Here is an 18932-nt window from a genome sequence, read left to right on the forward strand (position 1 = left end):
ACCTGCCTAGCATGAATTAACATAGCAGCAAATATTAATGGTGGGAGGATGTCAAACATCTACATTTTTTCACCTGGGTGAAGAAAAAGAAGCCAGATCCTCAGCTCAGGTGAGTCAGTAGGGCCATTTGACTACAACAGATATGTGCTGATTTACACCAACTGCAGACCTGGCCTGGGGTATATGAATTAGTGTATTATAAAAGAGAAATTAGTGTATTATAAAAGAAATACTATATAGTTCTTTTAGTATTTTATCTGTCTGTAAGGGGCTTGGTTTTCAAGGGAAGGTCTTGAGCCAACTCTCTGACTTGCAAGTAATTCACTGATCAATACTTCTCTGGCCCTTTGCGCCCTGGAAGATGGGGATTCTGATAAGATGTCAGAGCCTCTTGTAAATGGTGATAATACAGGGACGGTATAAGAAGTTGACTGGTCTCATTCTTTTTATGCCCCGTCACTTTTACTGTTCAAAGAGTTTGCCTGGTAGTCACATAAGCCTTAAAAATGGTTTCTAGTTTGGGAATCTATTTGTTTGCCTAAAAACAGAGATAAAAGGTTTCCTTTATATAACTTAAATGGTATATACATGAAGCTAAGATTTCCCTTTGCTCATAAAACTGTATCTTAATATAGATAATAACACATACGCAGAGATCAGTCCTATAGTGCTCACAGAAGAGCAAATCAACTAATCCTATCACTGTGTTCAGACAGAACAGCTGTGGATGCTTCAGTTACTGGAAATTATCAGAGTTTCCACTGGACGGCAGCGTTACTAACACTCCCAGTATCAAAGAATCATGTCCTATCATTAAAGTGTATTTGTCCTCATGTGAAGTGAAAAAAATAACTACGTTCACAGTTACAAACCAGAGTTACTCTGAATACTGCACAGTATTTACATGGCCTAAGATTTTTATATATCATTTAGTGAAGGAAGGAATGGGGAAGAAGGAATCACTGCATGGGTCATAACTGGATATAACTTAATCATTTACATAAAAATGTAAAATATGAGGCAAATGGAAGGTAAATAAAAAGGTAGTGCAGAGGATCCATTAACTTAGTTACTAATTTCACAAATGATAGCTGTACAGTGGAAAACCCAAAACAGCAAGCAGATTTTCCAGCTACTTTTAAGTGACAAATGAAGTGACCCAAAACTAGCAAAATATTTTCAATATTTTGGAATATATACCACCATTATATACTACCATATACTACCATTTTGGAAGTCAAATAATTTGGTAACAATTGAAAAGGGCTTACAGCTAATTCTGTGTCTAGCCAAAAAAGGATGTTTCCTTTCTTGATATGATGGGGAAAAAAATCTGCTGACATTAGAGTTCCCAGATGTTTATCTATTCATTTGCTTTTGAGCTTCCCAACAGTCTGTACAGCATCTGAAGGTAACAGACAGCATTTGCACCTTATTCTAATAACCATTATTGTTTGCATGCACTATTGCAAGACTTCACAATATATTGAGTTTGAAGCTTAGAATCTACTTGTTCTGCCTTCTGCAGAACTTTCTATAGGCTGAGTAATAACAAATAAGTTGAAGAGTCTGGCATTAAAAAGGTCTAAAAAATTAAATACATCATCCAAAGAAGAGTGTTATTGCTATCGTCAGAGCTGTTTTTCCTCTGTCTGGCTCCTACTGGACAAGCCAGGGCTTGTACTTGCATATTTGGAAACTTTGCCAAACCCTCCAGCCTTTGAGTTCCTGTTCAGGCCGCCTCCTCTTATTTGAGCCTTTCAGGTTGGAGGCTGTCAGTCAGACACTTGAGTTGCTCCTCCCCCAGCTTGATCTTGTCTTCAAGTTCTCTCTGCTCAATGATGAGAGCTGACTTCATCTTCACAAAGTGCTCATAATCTGCTAAACTCTCCTCGCTCAGGTAGTTGGCCAAAATGTCAAAGACGATGCGCTCCCTTCGGTCCAGGTTTTCCTTCAGCTCTTTTGCATCTTCATGCTGTCGTGTCAACAGCTTCTGCTTCTCTACCAGCGTCCGCTTAAGAAAGAGAAACATAATAAAAATACCAAGTCTACCAGCCCAAGACAAACAATTTTTCTCTTAACCTTTTAGCCAGTATTATTTTTAGGTATAAGATTTTGCAGAACTGTACATAAGGGATTGAGATTGGGACGGAGTGTAATGGTGAACTTTATCTCCATACAGACATCATTAATAGAAGGGAATTAAGCCTTACACTGAGTCAGTGAAGAATTTAGGAATATTTTTTTACTAGCTGGAGTCGGGTTAATAGTGGGAATAACTGCTTCTTTATTACTGGTTTAGAATGAATTTTAACAAGTCAAGGTACCTGTGGAAAGCAGCAGCATAAGTAATATGCATACCATCTTGATTTTATGAAACAGTGATGAATTAATGCATTAAACCTAATTTATATTCCTGCAACAAATTTTCAGATCTTTACATTTTGAAAATCAAACAGCTTGGGAGCTCAGAGGAGCTGACAGAGAGCCTTTGATTGCTGGTGTACTACATACTAGCACAATATATAAACTCATTCATAAGGGTTTTCGAGCTTTATTGTGATGTGCACAGTTTTCCCATTGTAAATGCAGACATGTGATCATGGGGGATGAGTGTGGGCGAGAGCACGGGTATAAGAGTTGAAAGGATAGTGCAGTCCCTTCCAGAAGAACAAGGATGTCACGTTGAGTTCACATGTCTGTCCTGTTGATAACCTTGTGCCCTGCTCTCACGCAATTCAGCTGGATGCTCACTATCTCAAGGCAGAGGATGCTATGTCCAGGCCAATGCTGCTTTGATGCAGCGAGATAAAATAACAGGGAAAAAAAGGCAAACATATTTAGGAGAGGGGATAATGTCAAGAAGTTTACAGATGATGAATGTTAAACTCATATGCAAGCACATAGATAAAAAAGGAGTCATCACATTTCAAATTGAGCAATGTGATATAAATATATATTTCCTATGAGTGTGCCTTCAAGTGATTAATGGTACTTTTAATTCTGTGAAGTAATTCATGAAAGTTGCACTGTATCTGTCTAGACCCCAATTAGTAAACAATACAGACTATAATAAGGCTATGCAGGATTCACAACCTAGTGCAATAACCATGGCTGCGTGAGCTGTGGCAGCCGCTACAGATCCTGCTGCAAATGCCTGATGCTTCTGAGCTCAAAATCTTTTCAGCAGCTCTGTTGGTCAAAGTTGGCAAGTGCCCAGTGCTTCTTTATGCTCCTCTGTGGGGGCATGAAGGCTGAAGAGGGCATGAACCTTTTTCAGTTCGGCTGCTTACCAGAAACAGACACAGGGAAGAGTCTGAAAGATTTAGTCCTTTTGATGATGTTCTATAGAGCTTGGAATAAATTCAGAGTATGCGGTTACTACTTGTGCCTGACTGCAGATTAGGGAAGAACATGGGTAAGCTTATTTGTTGGTTTCATGCTTGCATTGTTTGGAATACTAACTTGGCAGTGAACCTCCGCAAGCAGAAGCTGCTCAGTTGGTGACAGACCGACCACTCAAGAAATCTATCAAATTGTTGCCTGTTTCTGCCAGGTGCAAGGCTACTGGGCCTTACAATGTATAGACAGCACCAGTTCCAACTCATCTTCATCACCTTTTTACAGAAGGGGAAGCAAGACCTCTCCAACTGCTTACACAGCAACATTGCTGCTGTCACCTGCAATGGGCTGGTCTAAAGGATGCTGAAAGACAGGGAGGAATGCTAAATAAACCAACCTGATGGTTTTGATTTCAAAGACATATATGAAGCCTTGTCTCCACTGGGGAGCAATGTTGGCCATTCTACCCTGTTGTGAATAAGTTTGTACACCAAATACTTTTGGATGACAACAGTATCAGCTGTTTCTGGGTGTTGCTGAAGTGAGATCACTAGGTCAGCGCCGTGAGGACATGACAGGAAATCAAAACAGTTTTGCTTATCTGACAGTTTGCAGGGACTGAAGGTAGAATGACCTGAACCAAAGTTGTACAGGCTGCAGGTGAAATCTGGCAGTAGACTGATAATGTGAGGCCAGTCCATACTGCCTTCTTTATCAGTAAGCGACATGAAAAGAATTTCTTTAGGTAAACATGCTCTTGGTGTCATGGTATCCTGGATCTCCTGAGCTCAACTTTCTTTCCCTTGGCATGCCAGGCAGCCTGTCTGGCCAAGAGGAGATAAGGTTGTTGGAGTTTTTTGGTGAGCTGGTCCGATCCTGATCAGCTCAGCCATCTAGGCAGAGGTAGATAGGTGTTGCTACTGTGAGGAGGCAGTCAGTCAAGATTGCTTCCCTTTGTGCTGTGCACCACTTGAAAGGGATATACATACAGTATATGTCTGATAAATATTTGGCTGCATTACAAATCTAAGGTGCTTCCTATGAGTTGGGTGAAAGGATATGTGGAAGAATATGTTCAGCATTCAGGATGGGATGCATACAGAAATGCCTGAAGCTCTTGGACAGGGATACATAGCAGTGCCCATTTACTGCGTGGTTGGGGAAAGCAAAGCCAGGGTGAGGCAAAGACCTTTGGCAGGGTTCATTGGTGGGCAATTTTGGTGGGCATTGTGAAGCTAGGGGTATCAATCAATTCTTCATGTTCCCTTGGACTCCTGTTTTGTGACCCAGGGCATCTGCCATCCAAGAAAAGAGCAAGACCTGGCAGACTCAGTATGCTTAGCAGACTACTGAGTCTTGGCCAGATAGTGGGTGTCCTGTGGTAGTGGGTTCAGCACTGGGTACTTTCTGGATACCATTCACAGGAGTGTTCCCATTTCCCAGGAGAGAACTTCCTATTAGAGCTGTGACTGGGGGCGTGATCTGGGAGGAAAGGAAAAACTACTGTCAGGATAGTTCTGGTGATGACAGTGGTTCTGAGAATAAGGTGGAGGCAGGATCAAAACACATATCTCTGCATTAGTAAGGAATCACCCATCAGTGATGAAGATGCTACTGTTGTTGCTTGGTGTTTTTTCCTACCATCAGTACCATGTTACTAACCCTTAGAAACTGAAGGAGGGTTGGAAAACAGACTTCAAATCCTCTTTATGCAATTGGTACAACAGCTGCTCCAAAATCTTGTTTCTATTTGGTATGGGTGTGTTATTTGATATCCAAAGCAGATTCCAAGGGGTTTCTTCTTTACAAGATTGATGCTGATGATGTTGTTTTTGATGTCCTCAGTGCTAAAGATGAAGCTTGTGGTGCCTTATGGGCATTCTCTGACATTTCTTCTCCTTGCTGCTGCCAAGTATACCTGATTGCTGGGGCCTTTTCTGAGGATAGTCTTAATCGGTTGTAGTTTGGATGAGGCGACGTCTTTAGTGCTGGAAGTTATCTTCATTGGCAGCCCATAAAGGTGTCATTTAAGCTTTATTTCCAAATATGGGAGGAGGAAGATTGGAACATTTATGTGAATGTGATCTTCCCTAAAGCAAAAAAGGGACATCTGATGTACTTATCATTTAGAGGCCTTTACAGAAACTGTAGGGTAAACCCTAAGGTTTAGATTCTGCCAGACCTAATAGACTTCAACATGTTGTCTGTCACAGTCCAGGTATCATTTTATTGCCAGGAGTGGTAAGAGTGAATTGAGAATAAACCGGGACTGCTCAGCCACTTTTACCACTGTGAGGGAACAGGGTACACATGCAGCCTTAAGAAACTTGGAAGATTCTGAGCTTGTGAACTTTACGTGCTGCTCCACAATAGCCACATTCACAATGAAGAGCTGTGCATTAATGTGAAGAACTCCTGTTCATGTAAAAGAAATCACACGCTAAAAAGAATTTCCCTACAAAAAATAATCCAGTAAAACGGAATTAAATTCAGAATGACTTAAGCCCAAAAGTGAGCATTCAGAAGCAAAACCAGAAGAGCAGTGTAAAAAGAAAAGAAGTTTCAGCTAAGGACCCACTTCAAAGTGACCACTGTAAGAGCAGGTACTTGTGAGGTTGGGGCAAAAAGAAAACATTACTGATGCCAGTTTCCTTTGATGGGATATAGGAGGAAAGGGGAGATATGAAGTGCAGGTAATAGAGTTATAGTCCATTTGTCTGTTGGTGGTAGTGGGGAGAAAACAGCCAAGAAGCACATTAACAAGGTCTAAAAATGTCATGTCTTGCCCTAGAAGGGTGAATCAAAATCAAGAGGATTAGGTATCAACATGACAAACTAAGTTTCCCTCAGCTGCATAATGACATTTAAAAGTCCATCATTCTGTGCAAAGTTTAGCTTGTAAGCTTTTCAGGAAAGGAACTACCTTCTTTGTTACTTGTCTTTACAGTGGCTAATGTAATGGGCACTAACACTCATAGGAGTTCTAGGGTTACCACAACACAAATTATTCATAGTTACAGGTAATCTGCCTGGAGCAGTGTGTGACACCAGAACTCTAATACAACTTGCTCATTTTTAAACCATCAAAATCATTGCACCAGAAAGTAACTGTTAACTTGCTTTTTCCCCATGGAAACAGGAAGCTACTGATAATAAAATCGCTCCCTTTCAGTCACAAAAGCACTTGCCATTTACTATTATTGAGAAAAAGAGATGCCGATACTTTTAAATAACTTGCCCTCCTGAACACTAAGTGGCATACATGCTTTAAAGCTAAGTCATTTGAAATGAATGGGTGTTTATAGATGTGTTCCAGGAGGTTGCGGGGAGGGAGGGGAAGGCGCTTTAATTAGCAAGCCATGCTAATTATAAGTGCCTGATTGTCAAGTGTATCAGCATTCAATGAGCTTTAGTTCAAAGCGCTCCACTGCCATTTTTCAGCATGGGGACACTGATACATGTGACGCTGGAGGCTGATAGAGCATCTTAATTTCCGCGCTCCAGCAGACTCGATTAATCAAGTCTGCTCCGATGTGCTGGATTTACAGTGTGTTGGAGCAGCCTCCTGGCATGTGTGTAAATGCCCAGTGATTCTAAAGCTAGGGCAAGGGTAAGAGTACTAGTGAGATGTAACAGAAGTGGCTTTAAGCTTAATCATCAATAAAGAAATCCCCCCATCCTCTCACTACAGCTCCCATTTTTTGCTACTTAACTATCAAATTTTAAAAAGCCTATTGCAGAAGCTCTTGAAATACAATGATTAAACTATTGATATTTTGCACCCTGCCTTACCCGTTCTTCAGGGGAGGTGTTTTCATCCAGGTTATTCAGGGCATTTTCTACCCGGGCCAGACGACCTGACAGGGAGAGTAGTAGGTTGACCACTTTGTCCAGGTCCCCAATAAACATCCTGAACTTGTCAAATTCATTTGGCTTGCAGACTTCTTTCACAATGGCTTCTACCTCTTCCCCTAGCATATTGTTGGCTTGGATGTCTTCCAGAAGCGTCTCTCTAGCTTCTCTCAGCACCTGTAGCTTCCTACTGATGCTGTCAATGAGCTCTTGCTGTTGAGAACAAAATGAGGCAAGGATTTATTAGTGGCACGTGGCATCTTCCACTTCTACTGTAGCAAAACCCCCAGTTTTTCTTTTTAAAATACATTCCCTCCCCTTCCCCAACCATTTCTGACTTTGTCTCTCCCTCTCTATTCCCTATAGGTAAGTATAAGTGAGCTAAGACATAGGATAAGCTTCAGCATTGTATTTTGGTAGCAAGTTGTATTTGTTTTGTTTTTTCTTCTTCTTTATATTGTATAATTATTATGTTTATATTGATTTTTACTGTTTTACTGGTATGATATGATTTAGGCCTACATATGTAAGTTAGCATAAGTCATGTCAAGTTTCCATTTTGTTTGTCAAGTCTCCATCCTGTCCCCAGGCCCGGTTGTGTAACACATGACTCACACCTACCCCTCCTACGTAACTTGGTTCCTGAATGAGTGGGGATGAATGAGGGTGCTTGAGAGACAATGGCAGGAGGTCTAAAAATAGCTCCCTCCAAATGACTGAACCATCAACACCAATACCTGGACCAACAACCCAGCCCTTGGAACCACCCTCAGCATTCAAGCAACAAAAGATGAGGCAACCCACCATTGTGCCAGGCTGCACATGCTCAGTAAGAACACCTGGATCCCTCTGGTGCAGGACTGACCTTGCCTGGACAGGCCCTCCCCATAGGAGAGCAGAGGTAGTCTGCCCCATAAAAGGGGTACTGAAGACTGACTCCTTGGGACACCTTCTCCATCTGGACCAGCACCATGCCACACCACTTATCCACCCAGATGCCCTGTCAGTGACCGCCCTCCGGACAACACCTGCTGGACAAAAAACACTTTCCAGCCTGGATAGGTAGCCAGCACCCCCCACTCCCTCTTCAACCAAGGACTTGGACTCTGCTTCTCTTCTCCACCTGGACTCCAGCCCTTCCACTGAGTCTCTTTCTCCTGCTGCCATTGTGAGTGCTTGTGTGAACCAATAATTTCATGGGGCTGTGTAGTGTGTTGTCTGTTTAATAAACTTGTTATTTTGAAACCCTGAGTTGGGTTTTTGTCTGTTTCCTGATTGTTTCCTCCTTGCCACCACTTATTTGTCCCCCCCCCGCCCCAAATCTCTAAGCTGCCAGCCTCAGTTTCCAGCCCCAAGCTCCCAGGTTTCTGCTTCTCTCTCTTTCCTGGCTGTTTCCTCCTTGCCACCACTTATCTGCCACCCCGCGCCCAATATCTCAGCTGTCTGCCTTAGCTTCCAGCCCCAGTCTACCTTAAGTAACCCCAAGCCTCAGTTCCTCAGCCAGATTCTCTGTAGTCCACTGGTTCTAATCCTGGTTCTGGCAACTTTCACTCCTTACACTCTAACTCTCTCTCTCTCTCTCACCTTAACCTTCCCCCAAGTATTCCAGGTACCCCAAGCACACACATACACACTGTACCATCCAAGTTAGGAACTTACCTGTGTGTATGTGTAGGTAGGTTGTATGCATGTAAACTGGTGAGTGTGTGTGTGTGTGTCACTGTGTGCATGATATACGAATTAGTGATCTGTGTATGTGTACTGAGTGTACGGGTATGGACACTTGATTTGTCTAACTTTTGGGGTGTATAGTGTATGTGCTTGAATTGGCGATAGGTATGCATGTGCCTAGGCTGGTTTGGATGTGTATGTGCCTGAGTGTGTGTGTGTGTATGCACCTAATTGATTTGTGTGTGTTTGTATATGTGCACTTGTGTCACACCCTCCTGTCTAGTGCCATATTGAGACCCTGAGAGTTGGCCTGACCCCACAGGGCAACACTGCTGTTGAAACTTATACCAAAAATAGCGTACTGAAATTCTGTATACTTAAGGAATGACTCTGCACATAACCACACACATTTTATGCATTCATGTTGCATGTTGTATCTTATTTTTGGGCCTTGTTAGACATTACTGATATAAGAAGTATGTTTGGAATGCTGATGAACTTTCATCTGTGCTACCCATAATCAGCACATGGCGACAAACCACTATTGTAGCAGAAGTTTTAGTGACCATTATTTCTTCTCTGTTAAGCAGCTTTCAAAGCCTGTTGTTTTCCATAAGACAATAAAAGGTTTAGCTAGACAACATCACTGGCACAATACTGAGCCCAAGAGTCCATCCTCAGAATATTCTGAAGTGTAATGATTCTTAGGGTGGAGAAACAAAATCTGGGAATAAATTTCTGCGTTTTACACAGAAGGATAATACTAACACAGAGCTTACTATACTACTGTATTTTGTTTATTCTATTTAATTCTTCCCCCCTTCTTTTCCTTAATAATACTAATGATCAAAAGAAGGTGCTATTGAAGCATTATCAGAGGATCTCTGGTCAGCTCCAAAAACTGATTAACGCTAAAACATCTAAGTATTATTCCTATTACTGTAAATAGAAAGGAAAACTAAAGACATGGACACAAATGCATTTTAGTTGCTTTAAAAAGGGGAACTTCTCAGGAACACACATCAAGTGCACATGCAGACAGACCGCTCTAACCCAGAACGAAACAGGGTTAAAGTTGGAACAGTTTTGCTACACTTGTGTATTGCTACAGAATCATGCCAACGAAGAGTTGTGTTCTAAAAGGTTCTTTTAGCATCCTCTGATATTAAAACAACTGTTAAAAATGTCTATATTCTCGGATGTCTGTGTTCCCCAACCAACAGTTCATAGGCAACATTCCTCTGTTATTCTTTGCAGCCACAGGAAACTAATAAGTTAAACTAAAGTTTTGAAAAAGTTAAAACTTTGGTGGACAGAATGAATAGAGTAGGACACTGCCTGCAGCTCAGTACTGTTGCCTAAGGGCCAGTGAAGGCTGAGGACCACTGCTTCAGGTCATTCAGTGAGTCACTAGGACCTGAAACCAGGTCTGCTGTTTTACCCTAAAACATGTTTACATCACACATTTTTAACATCTCCCAGCAGGAACTCTCCCAAGGACACCCTGCTCAACTGCTGCTGCTTGCATGCACCCAACCAACAAAACACAGTACAATCATACTGCAGGTTGGCCCTCTGCAGCTGCTCTCGAGACCTCAGTCTCCAGGCTATTGAGAGCATCCACTTAGGAAAACCAGGGGGCAGCTTTAGCACCACATTTCTGGGTCTGGTGTAAGTGGGGGAAGTGGGCAACATGTACCGGGGAGCTTCTCTACCAGGACAGACCAGAGAAGTGAGGCAGAAGCACCTTTAATGTGTTTGGCTCTACATGTGTGTGTCTGGTGCTTTGTTGACAAGTGTTTCATAAATATGACTGGATTTACTTGAATCCAAGACAAAGTTATTTGTCAACATAGGCATAAAAGCCCCTTATTTTGCTTGGGGGTGGGGAGGTGGGCAATGCCAGGCAGTATAGGCACAGCATACAGGCATGTACTGATGTCAACAGCTTAGTTCAGGAAATTCATACAACTCAGCCACCCTGCCAGGGCCAATTGTATGTTGAAAATATTACCGAGTTTTTTTGAAGGTATGAATTGAAATATTCCGATTATCTGGGCTGGTTCGCTTTTTTTTTTATTTGATAAACTCAAGGCAGGTCAATAAGGATTCACGTTATCTGTTTGGGTGTCCAAAAGATTAAGTTAGTAAGCAGTTTTATAGATGCATGCTCTACTTTCTGATTAATCTGACAGATTTCTTTTTTTATCTAAATACAAAGAGGGTTTGATTTGGATTAACTGGGTCAGCCTGCTGCACTCATTTCTTAGGATGACATGCAAATTTAATGACCTTACTGTTTTAGCATCTGACACATGGCTGTATTCTGTGCCTTTATCATAGCTTTGCAGTTCTGCAGCTGTGCTACGGTTTCCCCTGCCAAAAATAAATGTTTGTAGCTTGCCAAATGTTCTAGAGTGACAATATGAAGGCAAAAATCTTGTTTTCCACCAAAAATGCACAAAGCCAGGAAGCTTGCCAACTGTGTTCTGCTAAAATGTTTGAGGTCAATATTGCTGAGTTTTTGGTTGTAACCGTGATGGTCTAAGGACATAGGCAGGCAAGGTTCTTTGGTTAGATGTGGTATATTTTATTAGACCAGCTGAATAGTTGGAAAAAAGTTCTTAGCAAGCTTTTGGGTGCAGCCACCCTTCATCAGGCATATGGAGTATATGCTGGTCTGAGACTCCAAGGAATGAGAGAAGCTAAAAGTGTAGTAGGATGTCAGTGAAAACGTAAATGGGTAGAGATAAGCAAGACAAAAGGTAAAGCAGGGGAGGGGAGGGAGAAGAGAGCAGGGGGAAAGAAAAAAAAGGGTCAGAGGGAGACAACTGTGATAAAATACAAGGTGGAAAAGAGGCTGTCTGTGAAAAAGGGAATAGTTGGAGATCAGGAAATTTGGAGTGAGAGAAGCTAAAAATGTGACAGGATGTCAGTGAAAATGGCAGAAATTAGAAAAGCAAAAGGTAAAGCAGGGAAGGGAGCGCAAAGAAAAAACATGGGGCAAAAAAGGCCAAAAGGAAAACACTACAAGTGGTAATAGTAATGTAAAAAAGAGACTATAAATAAAAAGGAAACGGTAGGGAACCAGGAAGAAAAAGGGCAGAAAATAGGGTCAGGGGAGGGGATTTCATATCAGATTCATGTCTGAAAAGGCTAGAAACTTAGGGCCAGCTTCTGTTCTACTTACTGGGTACCCAAGTACAATCTTAGTTCACCCTTACATCCCTAAAAACATTAATGCACCTATTTTTGTAATAATACATCAATTAACCTTACAACTAACTTACAAAAAGCAGTGAGCAAGAGGAGAATCCATCTATTTTTAGTATTAATTATTCCTTAAGGACTTGAGGAGAAAGGAACCAGGATCACACATGGGTGCTTATTTTTTCTAAAATGAAAGGTTAGATTCTTCAGAAGTTGCTAGCAGTTGCCCACAAAACATTTTGTGCATCATGAATAGGCTTTTCAAATATAGTAATACATCAAAGTCCCCTGTCATGTCCTGCTGCATCTGTTCAAATCCATTCATTTGTGGTAATCCTACTTCAGCTCAGTATATAATGTATTTACATCATCCCAGCATTTTCTCCATTATGATTGTCTAAAATCATGTAAAATGCACTTGCTCCAATTTCTCTGTATAACATTCTCACACCCGTTCGAAGTGCACAGCACCATTTTAGAAGCTTAAGAAAAATAATGAGGACAACCAGTGCATTGCTGCATTGACTTCATCAGTGCAATAAATAGAATGGTAAGTTTAAGAACATCCTGGAAAATCCAGAATCATTAATCTGAGCTTTAATTAAAATGGTGATTTCCTGTATGAGAACTGGTATTATTCCAGGAATCAAGAACAAGGTCTCAAATACATAGTGTTTCTCTTCAGAGAACAACAAAAAAGGGAACTTTCAAGCTTGCAAGACCTAAAAGCTTTCCTTCTTTAATTTTATGTCACTGGCCATATTTATATTTACATAATTTGTTTTTACTGGGGTGTATGTGTGAACACGTGTGTGTGTACGGCATATGTAAGCCCAAAAGAACATTTGGGCTTGAAAAACTGTGCATCGTGGTTGACTGATTGAGCCAGTGCAAAAGGCCTTATTTTCTAACTTTTGCATTTTTCTAGTCAAAATGGCTAGAATTTTAATTAAAATTCAATAAAAAACAAACTAAAAACACTGATTTTGCTTCACTATTACATAGACCACGTAAAGTGTTGCAAGAATAATTACAGCCTCTCTCTACTCTAGTAAAAAATACTTCAAACTGCAGTGTCTAATAATTAGACAGTTATGAGAAAAATAAATTGCTTGTCAGCCTCAAGAAATCTCTCTTTCTTAAAAAAGGATCCTCTTTTTATGCCAGTTAAAGACATTTCTACCAGTTTTGATCACTAAGTGCACACTGGAAGTTGATGGTTATGCTAATTGAAAGGCTATACTGTCCCTTGTATTGATACCTTAGTAAATAGAGTTAAATTAGATCACCCTGGAGAAAAAGAAAGCTAAAGGCGCAGCTTTCTTGCCCAATTTCTCAGTAATAGGAAGGAAGGTTAAAATCTGTTTGTGCCAAATCTCAAACAAAATGAACTTGATGATATCAACATAGTTCCACTGATACTTTCATAAACCACAGAATTACCACACCAGACAGGATTCCTGGACCGAAATACGGTGTCAGAACACCATAAGGAAGTGCTGCAGAGGACTGTGGTTAGTGGTAGTCACTGAGCTTAACACAGTACCTACTGAACTCTGTATCTAGGTTCAAACCAATGCTACAAGTCTGTTTATTTAATGACCACTGAAAGCTGAACAATGGTTTAATTTTTCAGAAGTATGGAGCAGCTCTCGAAGCCATAATTTTCAAAGGATTTTGGGGTGCACATGCACAGACACACAGGTACACGCATGCACATACTTCTATTAAAAAAAAGAGCATCTTACTTTAGGTTCCTAAGTCACTAGGGGACAACTAAAAAGTGGCCTGATATTTTCAACAACCCCAAACAATCAGAAGCTCCCCATGGCTTAAAGCAAGCATCCTAAAGGAGAGGTCTAAACCAGTGTTTCTCAACCCGTGGGTTGCAACCCAAAAGTGGGTTGCAAGAAAGGTTCACAAACAAACTTTAAAAATGGATTCTCCTTTAAAGGAGAAAAATGTGGGAAACTGTGGCTTTTCCCTTGATGGTTGCATAGTGACGTTGGGGTGGTTGGGACCTGGGCGAGTGGGGGAGGTCAGCAGGTCAGAAGTCAGGGCACTGGCCATCAATGTTTATAACTGGGTCCTGGTACAAAAAAGGTTGAGAACCACTCGTCTAAACTACGGATTTAGCTACAAAACTGTAGGTTTGTAAATCCTATTATATAAAATTCAACTGCAAAATATTTTGTTACCTTTTTTTCTGACAAGTCATGATCCAGCTCATCTTCAGAATCCTCCTCACTCTGCTGCTGTTGCTGTTGCTCCTGCATATCCTTCATTTTAATCAGCAACTCTGCCTTGGGTGCAGATGTACTGTAGTAAGTGGAACTGGTTGTCAGGGAGATGGCAGAAGGCACGTTCTGCTCCTCTTTCCTGGTAAAAAATCAAAACTTCAAATAACTGCCTGACAATGTGATCACTGAAAAAGAAAAAGCATTCTTTGAAACTTATCATTTTGTCAAGTAAATGGGGAGGTTAATGGAAAAAAAAAGATAACTCGGGAAACAATGCAGGGTCAAATGTATGAAGAAAGTGGCATTGCTACACTGAAGTCAAAAAAGTTATCAACAAAGGCAAGTATTAAAGCACTAGATTTTCAAGATGCATTACATGAACATGTTTAGAGTAAAATACCATATATACTCTAATAGAAGATGACCCTCACAATAATTAGATTCTATATATGGAAAATTATACATTTGTTATTATTTTCTAGGTATAGAATCTAATTATTGGAGGTTTGCTTTGAATTTGTCCCCCCCCTCCCACTGTTACACCAGGAACAATAAATTGGGGGGGGGGGGGCATCAGGTAGCCTCCTTGCCTTCTGCCACCCCAACTTCTTTCCTCTGCAGCCCCTTCTACCCTTCCTTACCGTCAGACACTTCTCTCCCTTAGTATATGGAAGTGAGAAGTGAATTTGAAAACAATGGCCTAAGAATAAACATACCTGTAGTAACCTGCATACAGGGAAATTACTATAGTTAAGCATAGACTTAAACTCATCCAGAACTAATACATTTCACTTCTTGAAACTGATGCAAGTTTTAGCACAGGTACTCCATAAACATTTTAAGTAGCACTTTTGTACCAACTTGTAAGAGGGGTGATCAAAAAGTTCTAAGACTCAGCCTTTATTTTAAAGAACAGTGTACAAACAACATTTTTATGAGCTGTCCCCTTCAAAGTAATCTCGCCCAGATGATATGCACTTATCCCAACGTTCCTGCCACTTTCGGAAGCAATGCCGGAAGTTTTCAGCTGTGAGTTTCTTGAGTTCTGCTTTCACATTCTTAGAGATGGTTGGGATGTCATCAAATCTCCTTCCTTCTAACTTCATTTTGATTTTCGGGAACATAAAAAAAGTCACATGGGGCAAGGTCAGGTGAATATGGAGGGTGTGGTATCACAGGAATGTTTTTTTACAGCCAAAAATTCTTGAATGGAGACAGCAGTGTGTGAAGAAATGTTGTCATGGTGCAGAAACCATCAACCATTTTCACACAGCTCGCAGTGGTTTCTTCTAACTTTATCCCTCAATCAAATCAAAGCCTCTTTATAGAAGGCCTGACTGATTGATTGACCAATCGGTACAAATTCCTGATGAACAACACCCCGAACATCAAGTCTTAGAACTTTTTGATCAAACCTCATACATATAGTAAAATACCCGTTAGCTAACCTGAGTAGGGAATGTGGGTGCTGGGTATCTAAAAATGCCAGTTAGCTAAGGAGTATGGGTCTCCAGACAGACATGGAGCAAGTGGGAAGAGGTGGTGGTGGTGGCTGCACGCAGGGGGGGGGGGCCGGGAAGGGGTAACAGCAGCTGCGTACAGAGTGGGGGCAGCATGCAAGCTTTTCCCCCTCACTGCGTCTGGCCACTCAGCTGGAAATTCTGGTTAGTAGTGTTCCAGATAGTAGAAAGCCAGATAACAGGGAACAGTACAAACTATGCATGATATTAGTCCAAAGCCAAAAGGCTCATGATTTACCATACAATTCATTGGTCTGGGTCCCAACAGAAACAACAGCGTTTCAAGCCATGGTGACCCCAGAGCTCAGTATGTGTATGTACTCCAGATACCCCCCACAAAGGTTCCATGTGTTAATTGGCCACCCACTCATGATCAAAACTGGGTGCTTTTATAATGAGTCCTAGGATCCTGCAAAAATTTATATACAGTGAGGCACAGGGCAACCCAATCCATCTCTATCCCATGACAGTCTGAGGGGGTGACAGAGGGATTCTGGCTGAACTGTTTGGGGCTCTGCTTGGTGATGTTTGCCAGACATCTAAGGCTGGCGAAGAAACAGAAATCATTGCAAATGGGAAAGAAAGGCACAGCTGAGCTATGGGAGTGAAGAGAAAATTGAAATGTATTCAATGTGGGGGCTTACGATGACATGAAAGGGAGTCAGTGCTGAGTGGGACTAAGCACAATGGGCACTAATATAGATCTCACTTACAGTGGTTACACTAACCAATCTTTGTGGTAGGTTCCCAAGAGTATGCTTGCACCATATGGAGCATGTGTTTTATAGTCATACTCAATGTTGGCTGCATTTAATCAGCTTTATCATTGTTTTCCATTACTGAGCGCATGTTGCAGTAATTTAATCACAGAATGTATTTAGTGAACTTTCCTTGTATGCAAATACAAGACAAGGGGCTCCCCCCACAAAGTTGATGGAGGGCGGGGAACCTCATCCTATATTTGAGTAAATATGGTAACTAGTAAACTTCTAAGCAAACTGGGCAGGGCACTGTGTGTCTGTGTATATGCACACACAAGCCCATGCTACAAGGGAGCTCTACTGCCCATGTGAGTGAGTGTGTACAAAAGGGAGTTGTCAGCACCACCTGATTCCATCGGGGCCTGTGAGGCCAGAGATGGAAGTGGCTGCAGGAAGAGGGGGTGACAGCCCAGCTCAAGTCTCTCTTACGTTTCATTATTGCAATGTTATGGCTATTCATGCATGTTTTTCCAGTTTGTTTAAAAACGTATTTCCAGTCTTTTTTTTCCTTTCCTTTCTCTCTTTTTTTTAAATGCACTGTACCACATACATTAGCTTTTGAAACAGAGTGCCACTAAATTCAGAAAAGTTCTGGAGGGCTGCCTTGAGAAAAGATTGAGAACCACTGGTTTAGGGAACAGTTGGGCAGCAACAAGGAAAAGGTTGCTGGATTATGGAAAAAACTCTACTCACTTCTCCTCTGCAAGTTTTGGGGATGGAACTTTTGGAAGGAGCTTCCTGCGCTGCTGAGCTTCCTCTAAGAGATGTTCATCCTTAGGGAAGATCCCTACCATTAAATCCATCGTAGTTTTTATTTTCACATTGGGATCTAAAATATCTGCTAAAGATTTATCTTTGCCCACAATTTCTCTGGCTAGTTCCTCCGATTTCCAGTCTTCCAAGGTCTTCTCTTTAGCTTTCACATAACTGACTGCAGGAACAGCAGCATCACTGCCCTTCACGTTGTTTCCAAATGCTTCAGCTGGTTGGGTATCAGGCAGTTTGGTTCTGCTCTCATGCTCCGGTTCAACACTTTGCCTTGTGTAAGCACAGAAGCGTGAGTATGACTGCTCAGAAGTGCTAAGTGTTTTAATTTGGTCCTTCTCCAAACCACTAGGCAAGGCAGGAGGCTCCATGGTAGTTGTGAGGTTCTGTCGACTCTCCTTCTCTGCACTGCTCTCAGAATGAACTATCTTGATGGGAACCATTTTTACAGTGGTGTTGTTATCTATTACTCTCTCGATTCTGCAACAAGAGGAGAACATTAATTGTTTCAAATGCAAGCAAGAGCTTTTCCTCCTGATTCTTAACCACAAATTGGGAAGAAGTCTGCATACCAAAAGAACTATTTATTAATAAATGAGCTGTACAATGGAAAAAGTTCTGAAACCCAAGTTTATGGATTTGCTTTTTTCATGCAATTTAAAATTAATATATTATTTTACTTATCTAAAATAAGTGCATATTTTACTTGCTTATCAGCATCACTCTACACAAAACTTTTCTGTAAGCTGAGACAGAGTACCATTAGAACTAAGCTGAAGCCTACAAAGCTTACAAAAGATTTCTTTTAATGATATAAAATACAGAAGTTTCATAAATAGAACTGATTTAACTTCACTGCAAGAAACATTTATAATAGGGAAAGAATAAAGGACGGGGAAACTCAACTACTTAAAGAATTTTGTACATAATTCTACACTGCTTTGTAAGAGGCAGCTTATAGCAGGGAACCTTTGACAGACCAATGACCAACCTATGCTTAAAACAAGATATTCAAATCAAGAAAATGGCTTTTCTGTAAAAAGAGAATTTAGATTCTAAATTAGAACATGTTGAAAACTACGACAAGCACATTTGTGCAGTATGCACAGCCTAAGATTAAAGACAGGGTGGTTTCAAGTTTAGAGAACATTTAAAATTATTGTTGTAACGTTGTGGGTTTGGAAGGTATACTGAAGCCAAAGGACCACAGCCTACTAGCTGAAGTATCTTGTTTCTGATGGCTTTCTTTCTTTCTTTCAGATTAGTGGCTAAGAGAGAGGCTACAGCTGTTTTGCTACAAAGAATTTTATGTATTTTCATGATGAACAAGAAAAAATATATATTGGACTACTATTCCCGCTGCAATACAGTGTATATATTAGTAAGTATATTTTGTTCTTATGGATGCAAAGACTTTGTATTATGCACATTCTCTCACCTCTCTACCAAGCTTCTGATCTGGTATCCCATGATCACCTCTTGGCCAAACTGCCCAGTTGTGGCCTTGGCTCCACCACGATCCGCTGGCTGGGTAATTGATGGCAGTCACTCATCGTGGTGCCCTGTGACCA

General features: G+C 41.1%; 1 protein-coding gene across 3 annotated transcripts in view; it reads right to left on the reverse strand.

The window, feature by feature from the left end:
* Window positions 1-1315: 1315 nt before the first annotated feature.
* SHROOM2 (shroom family member 2) overlaps window positions 1316-18932 on the reverse strand; it is a 67542-nt gene continuing 49925 nt past the window's right edge. For 2 of the 3 annotated variants that reach the window (XM_019529346.1, XM_019529345.1), the window contains 4 exons: window positions 17290-17841; window positions 14274-14454; window positions 7135-7407; window positions 1316-2014 (listed from right to left, as the gene is read on the reverse strand). In XM_019529346.1, the coding sequence (XP_019384891.1) occupies window positions 1748-2014; window positions 7135-7407; window positions 14274-14454; window positions 17290-17841 (1273 nt within the window). In that variant the 3' untranslated portion in view covers window positions 1316-1747. Of the gene's footprint in view, window positions 2015-7134; window positions 7410-14273; window positions 14455-17289; window positions 17842-18932 lie in introns of those variants that run through there. The other variant, XM_019529347.1, reaches the window with a different exon arrangement.

Source organism: Crocodylus porosus, unplaced genomic scaffold, assembly GCF_001723895.1.
Source record: "Crocodylus porosus isolate Cpor-Errol unplaced genomic scaffold, CroPor_comp1, whole genome shotgun sequence".
Taxonomy (NCBI): domain Eukaryota; kingdom Metazoa; phylum Chordata; order Crocodylia; family Crocodylidae; genus Crocodylus; species Crocodylus porosus.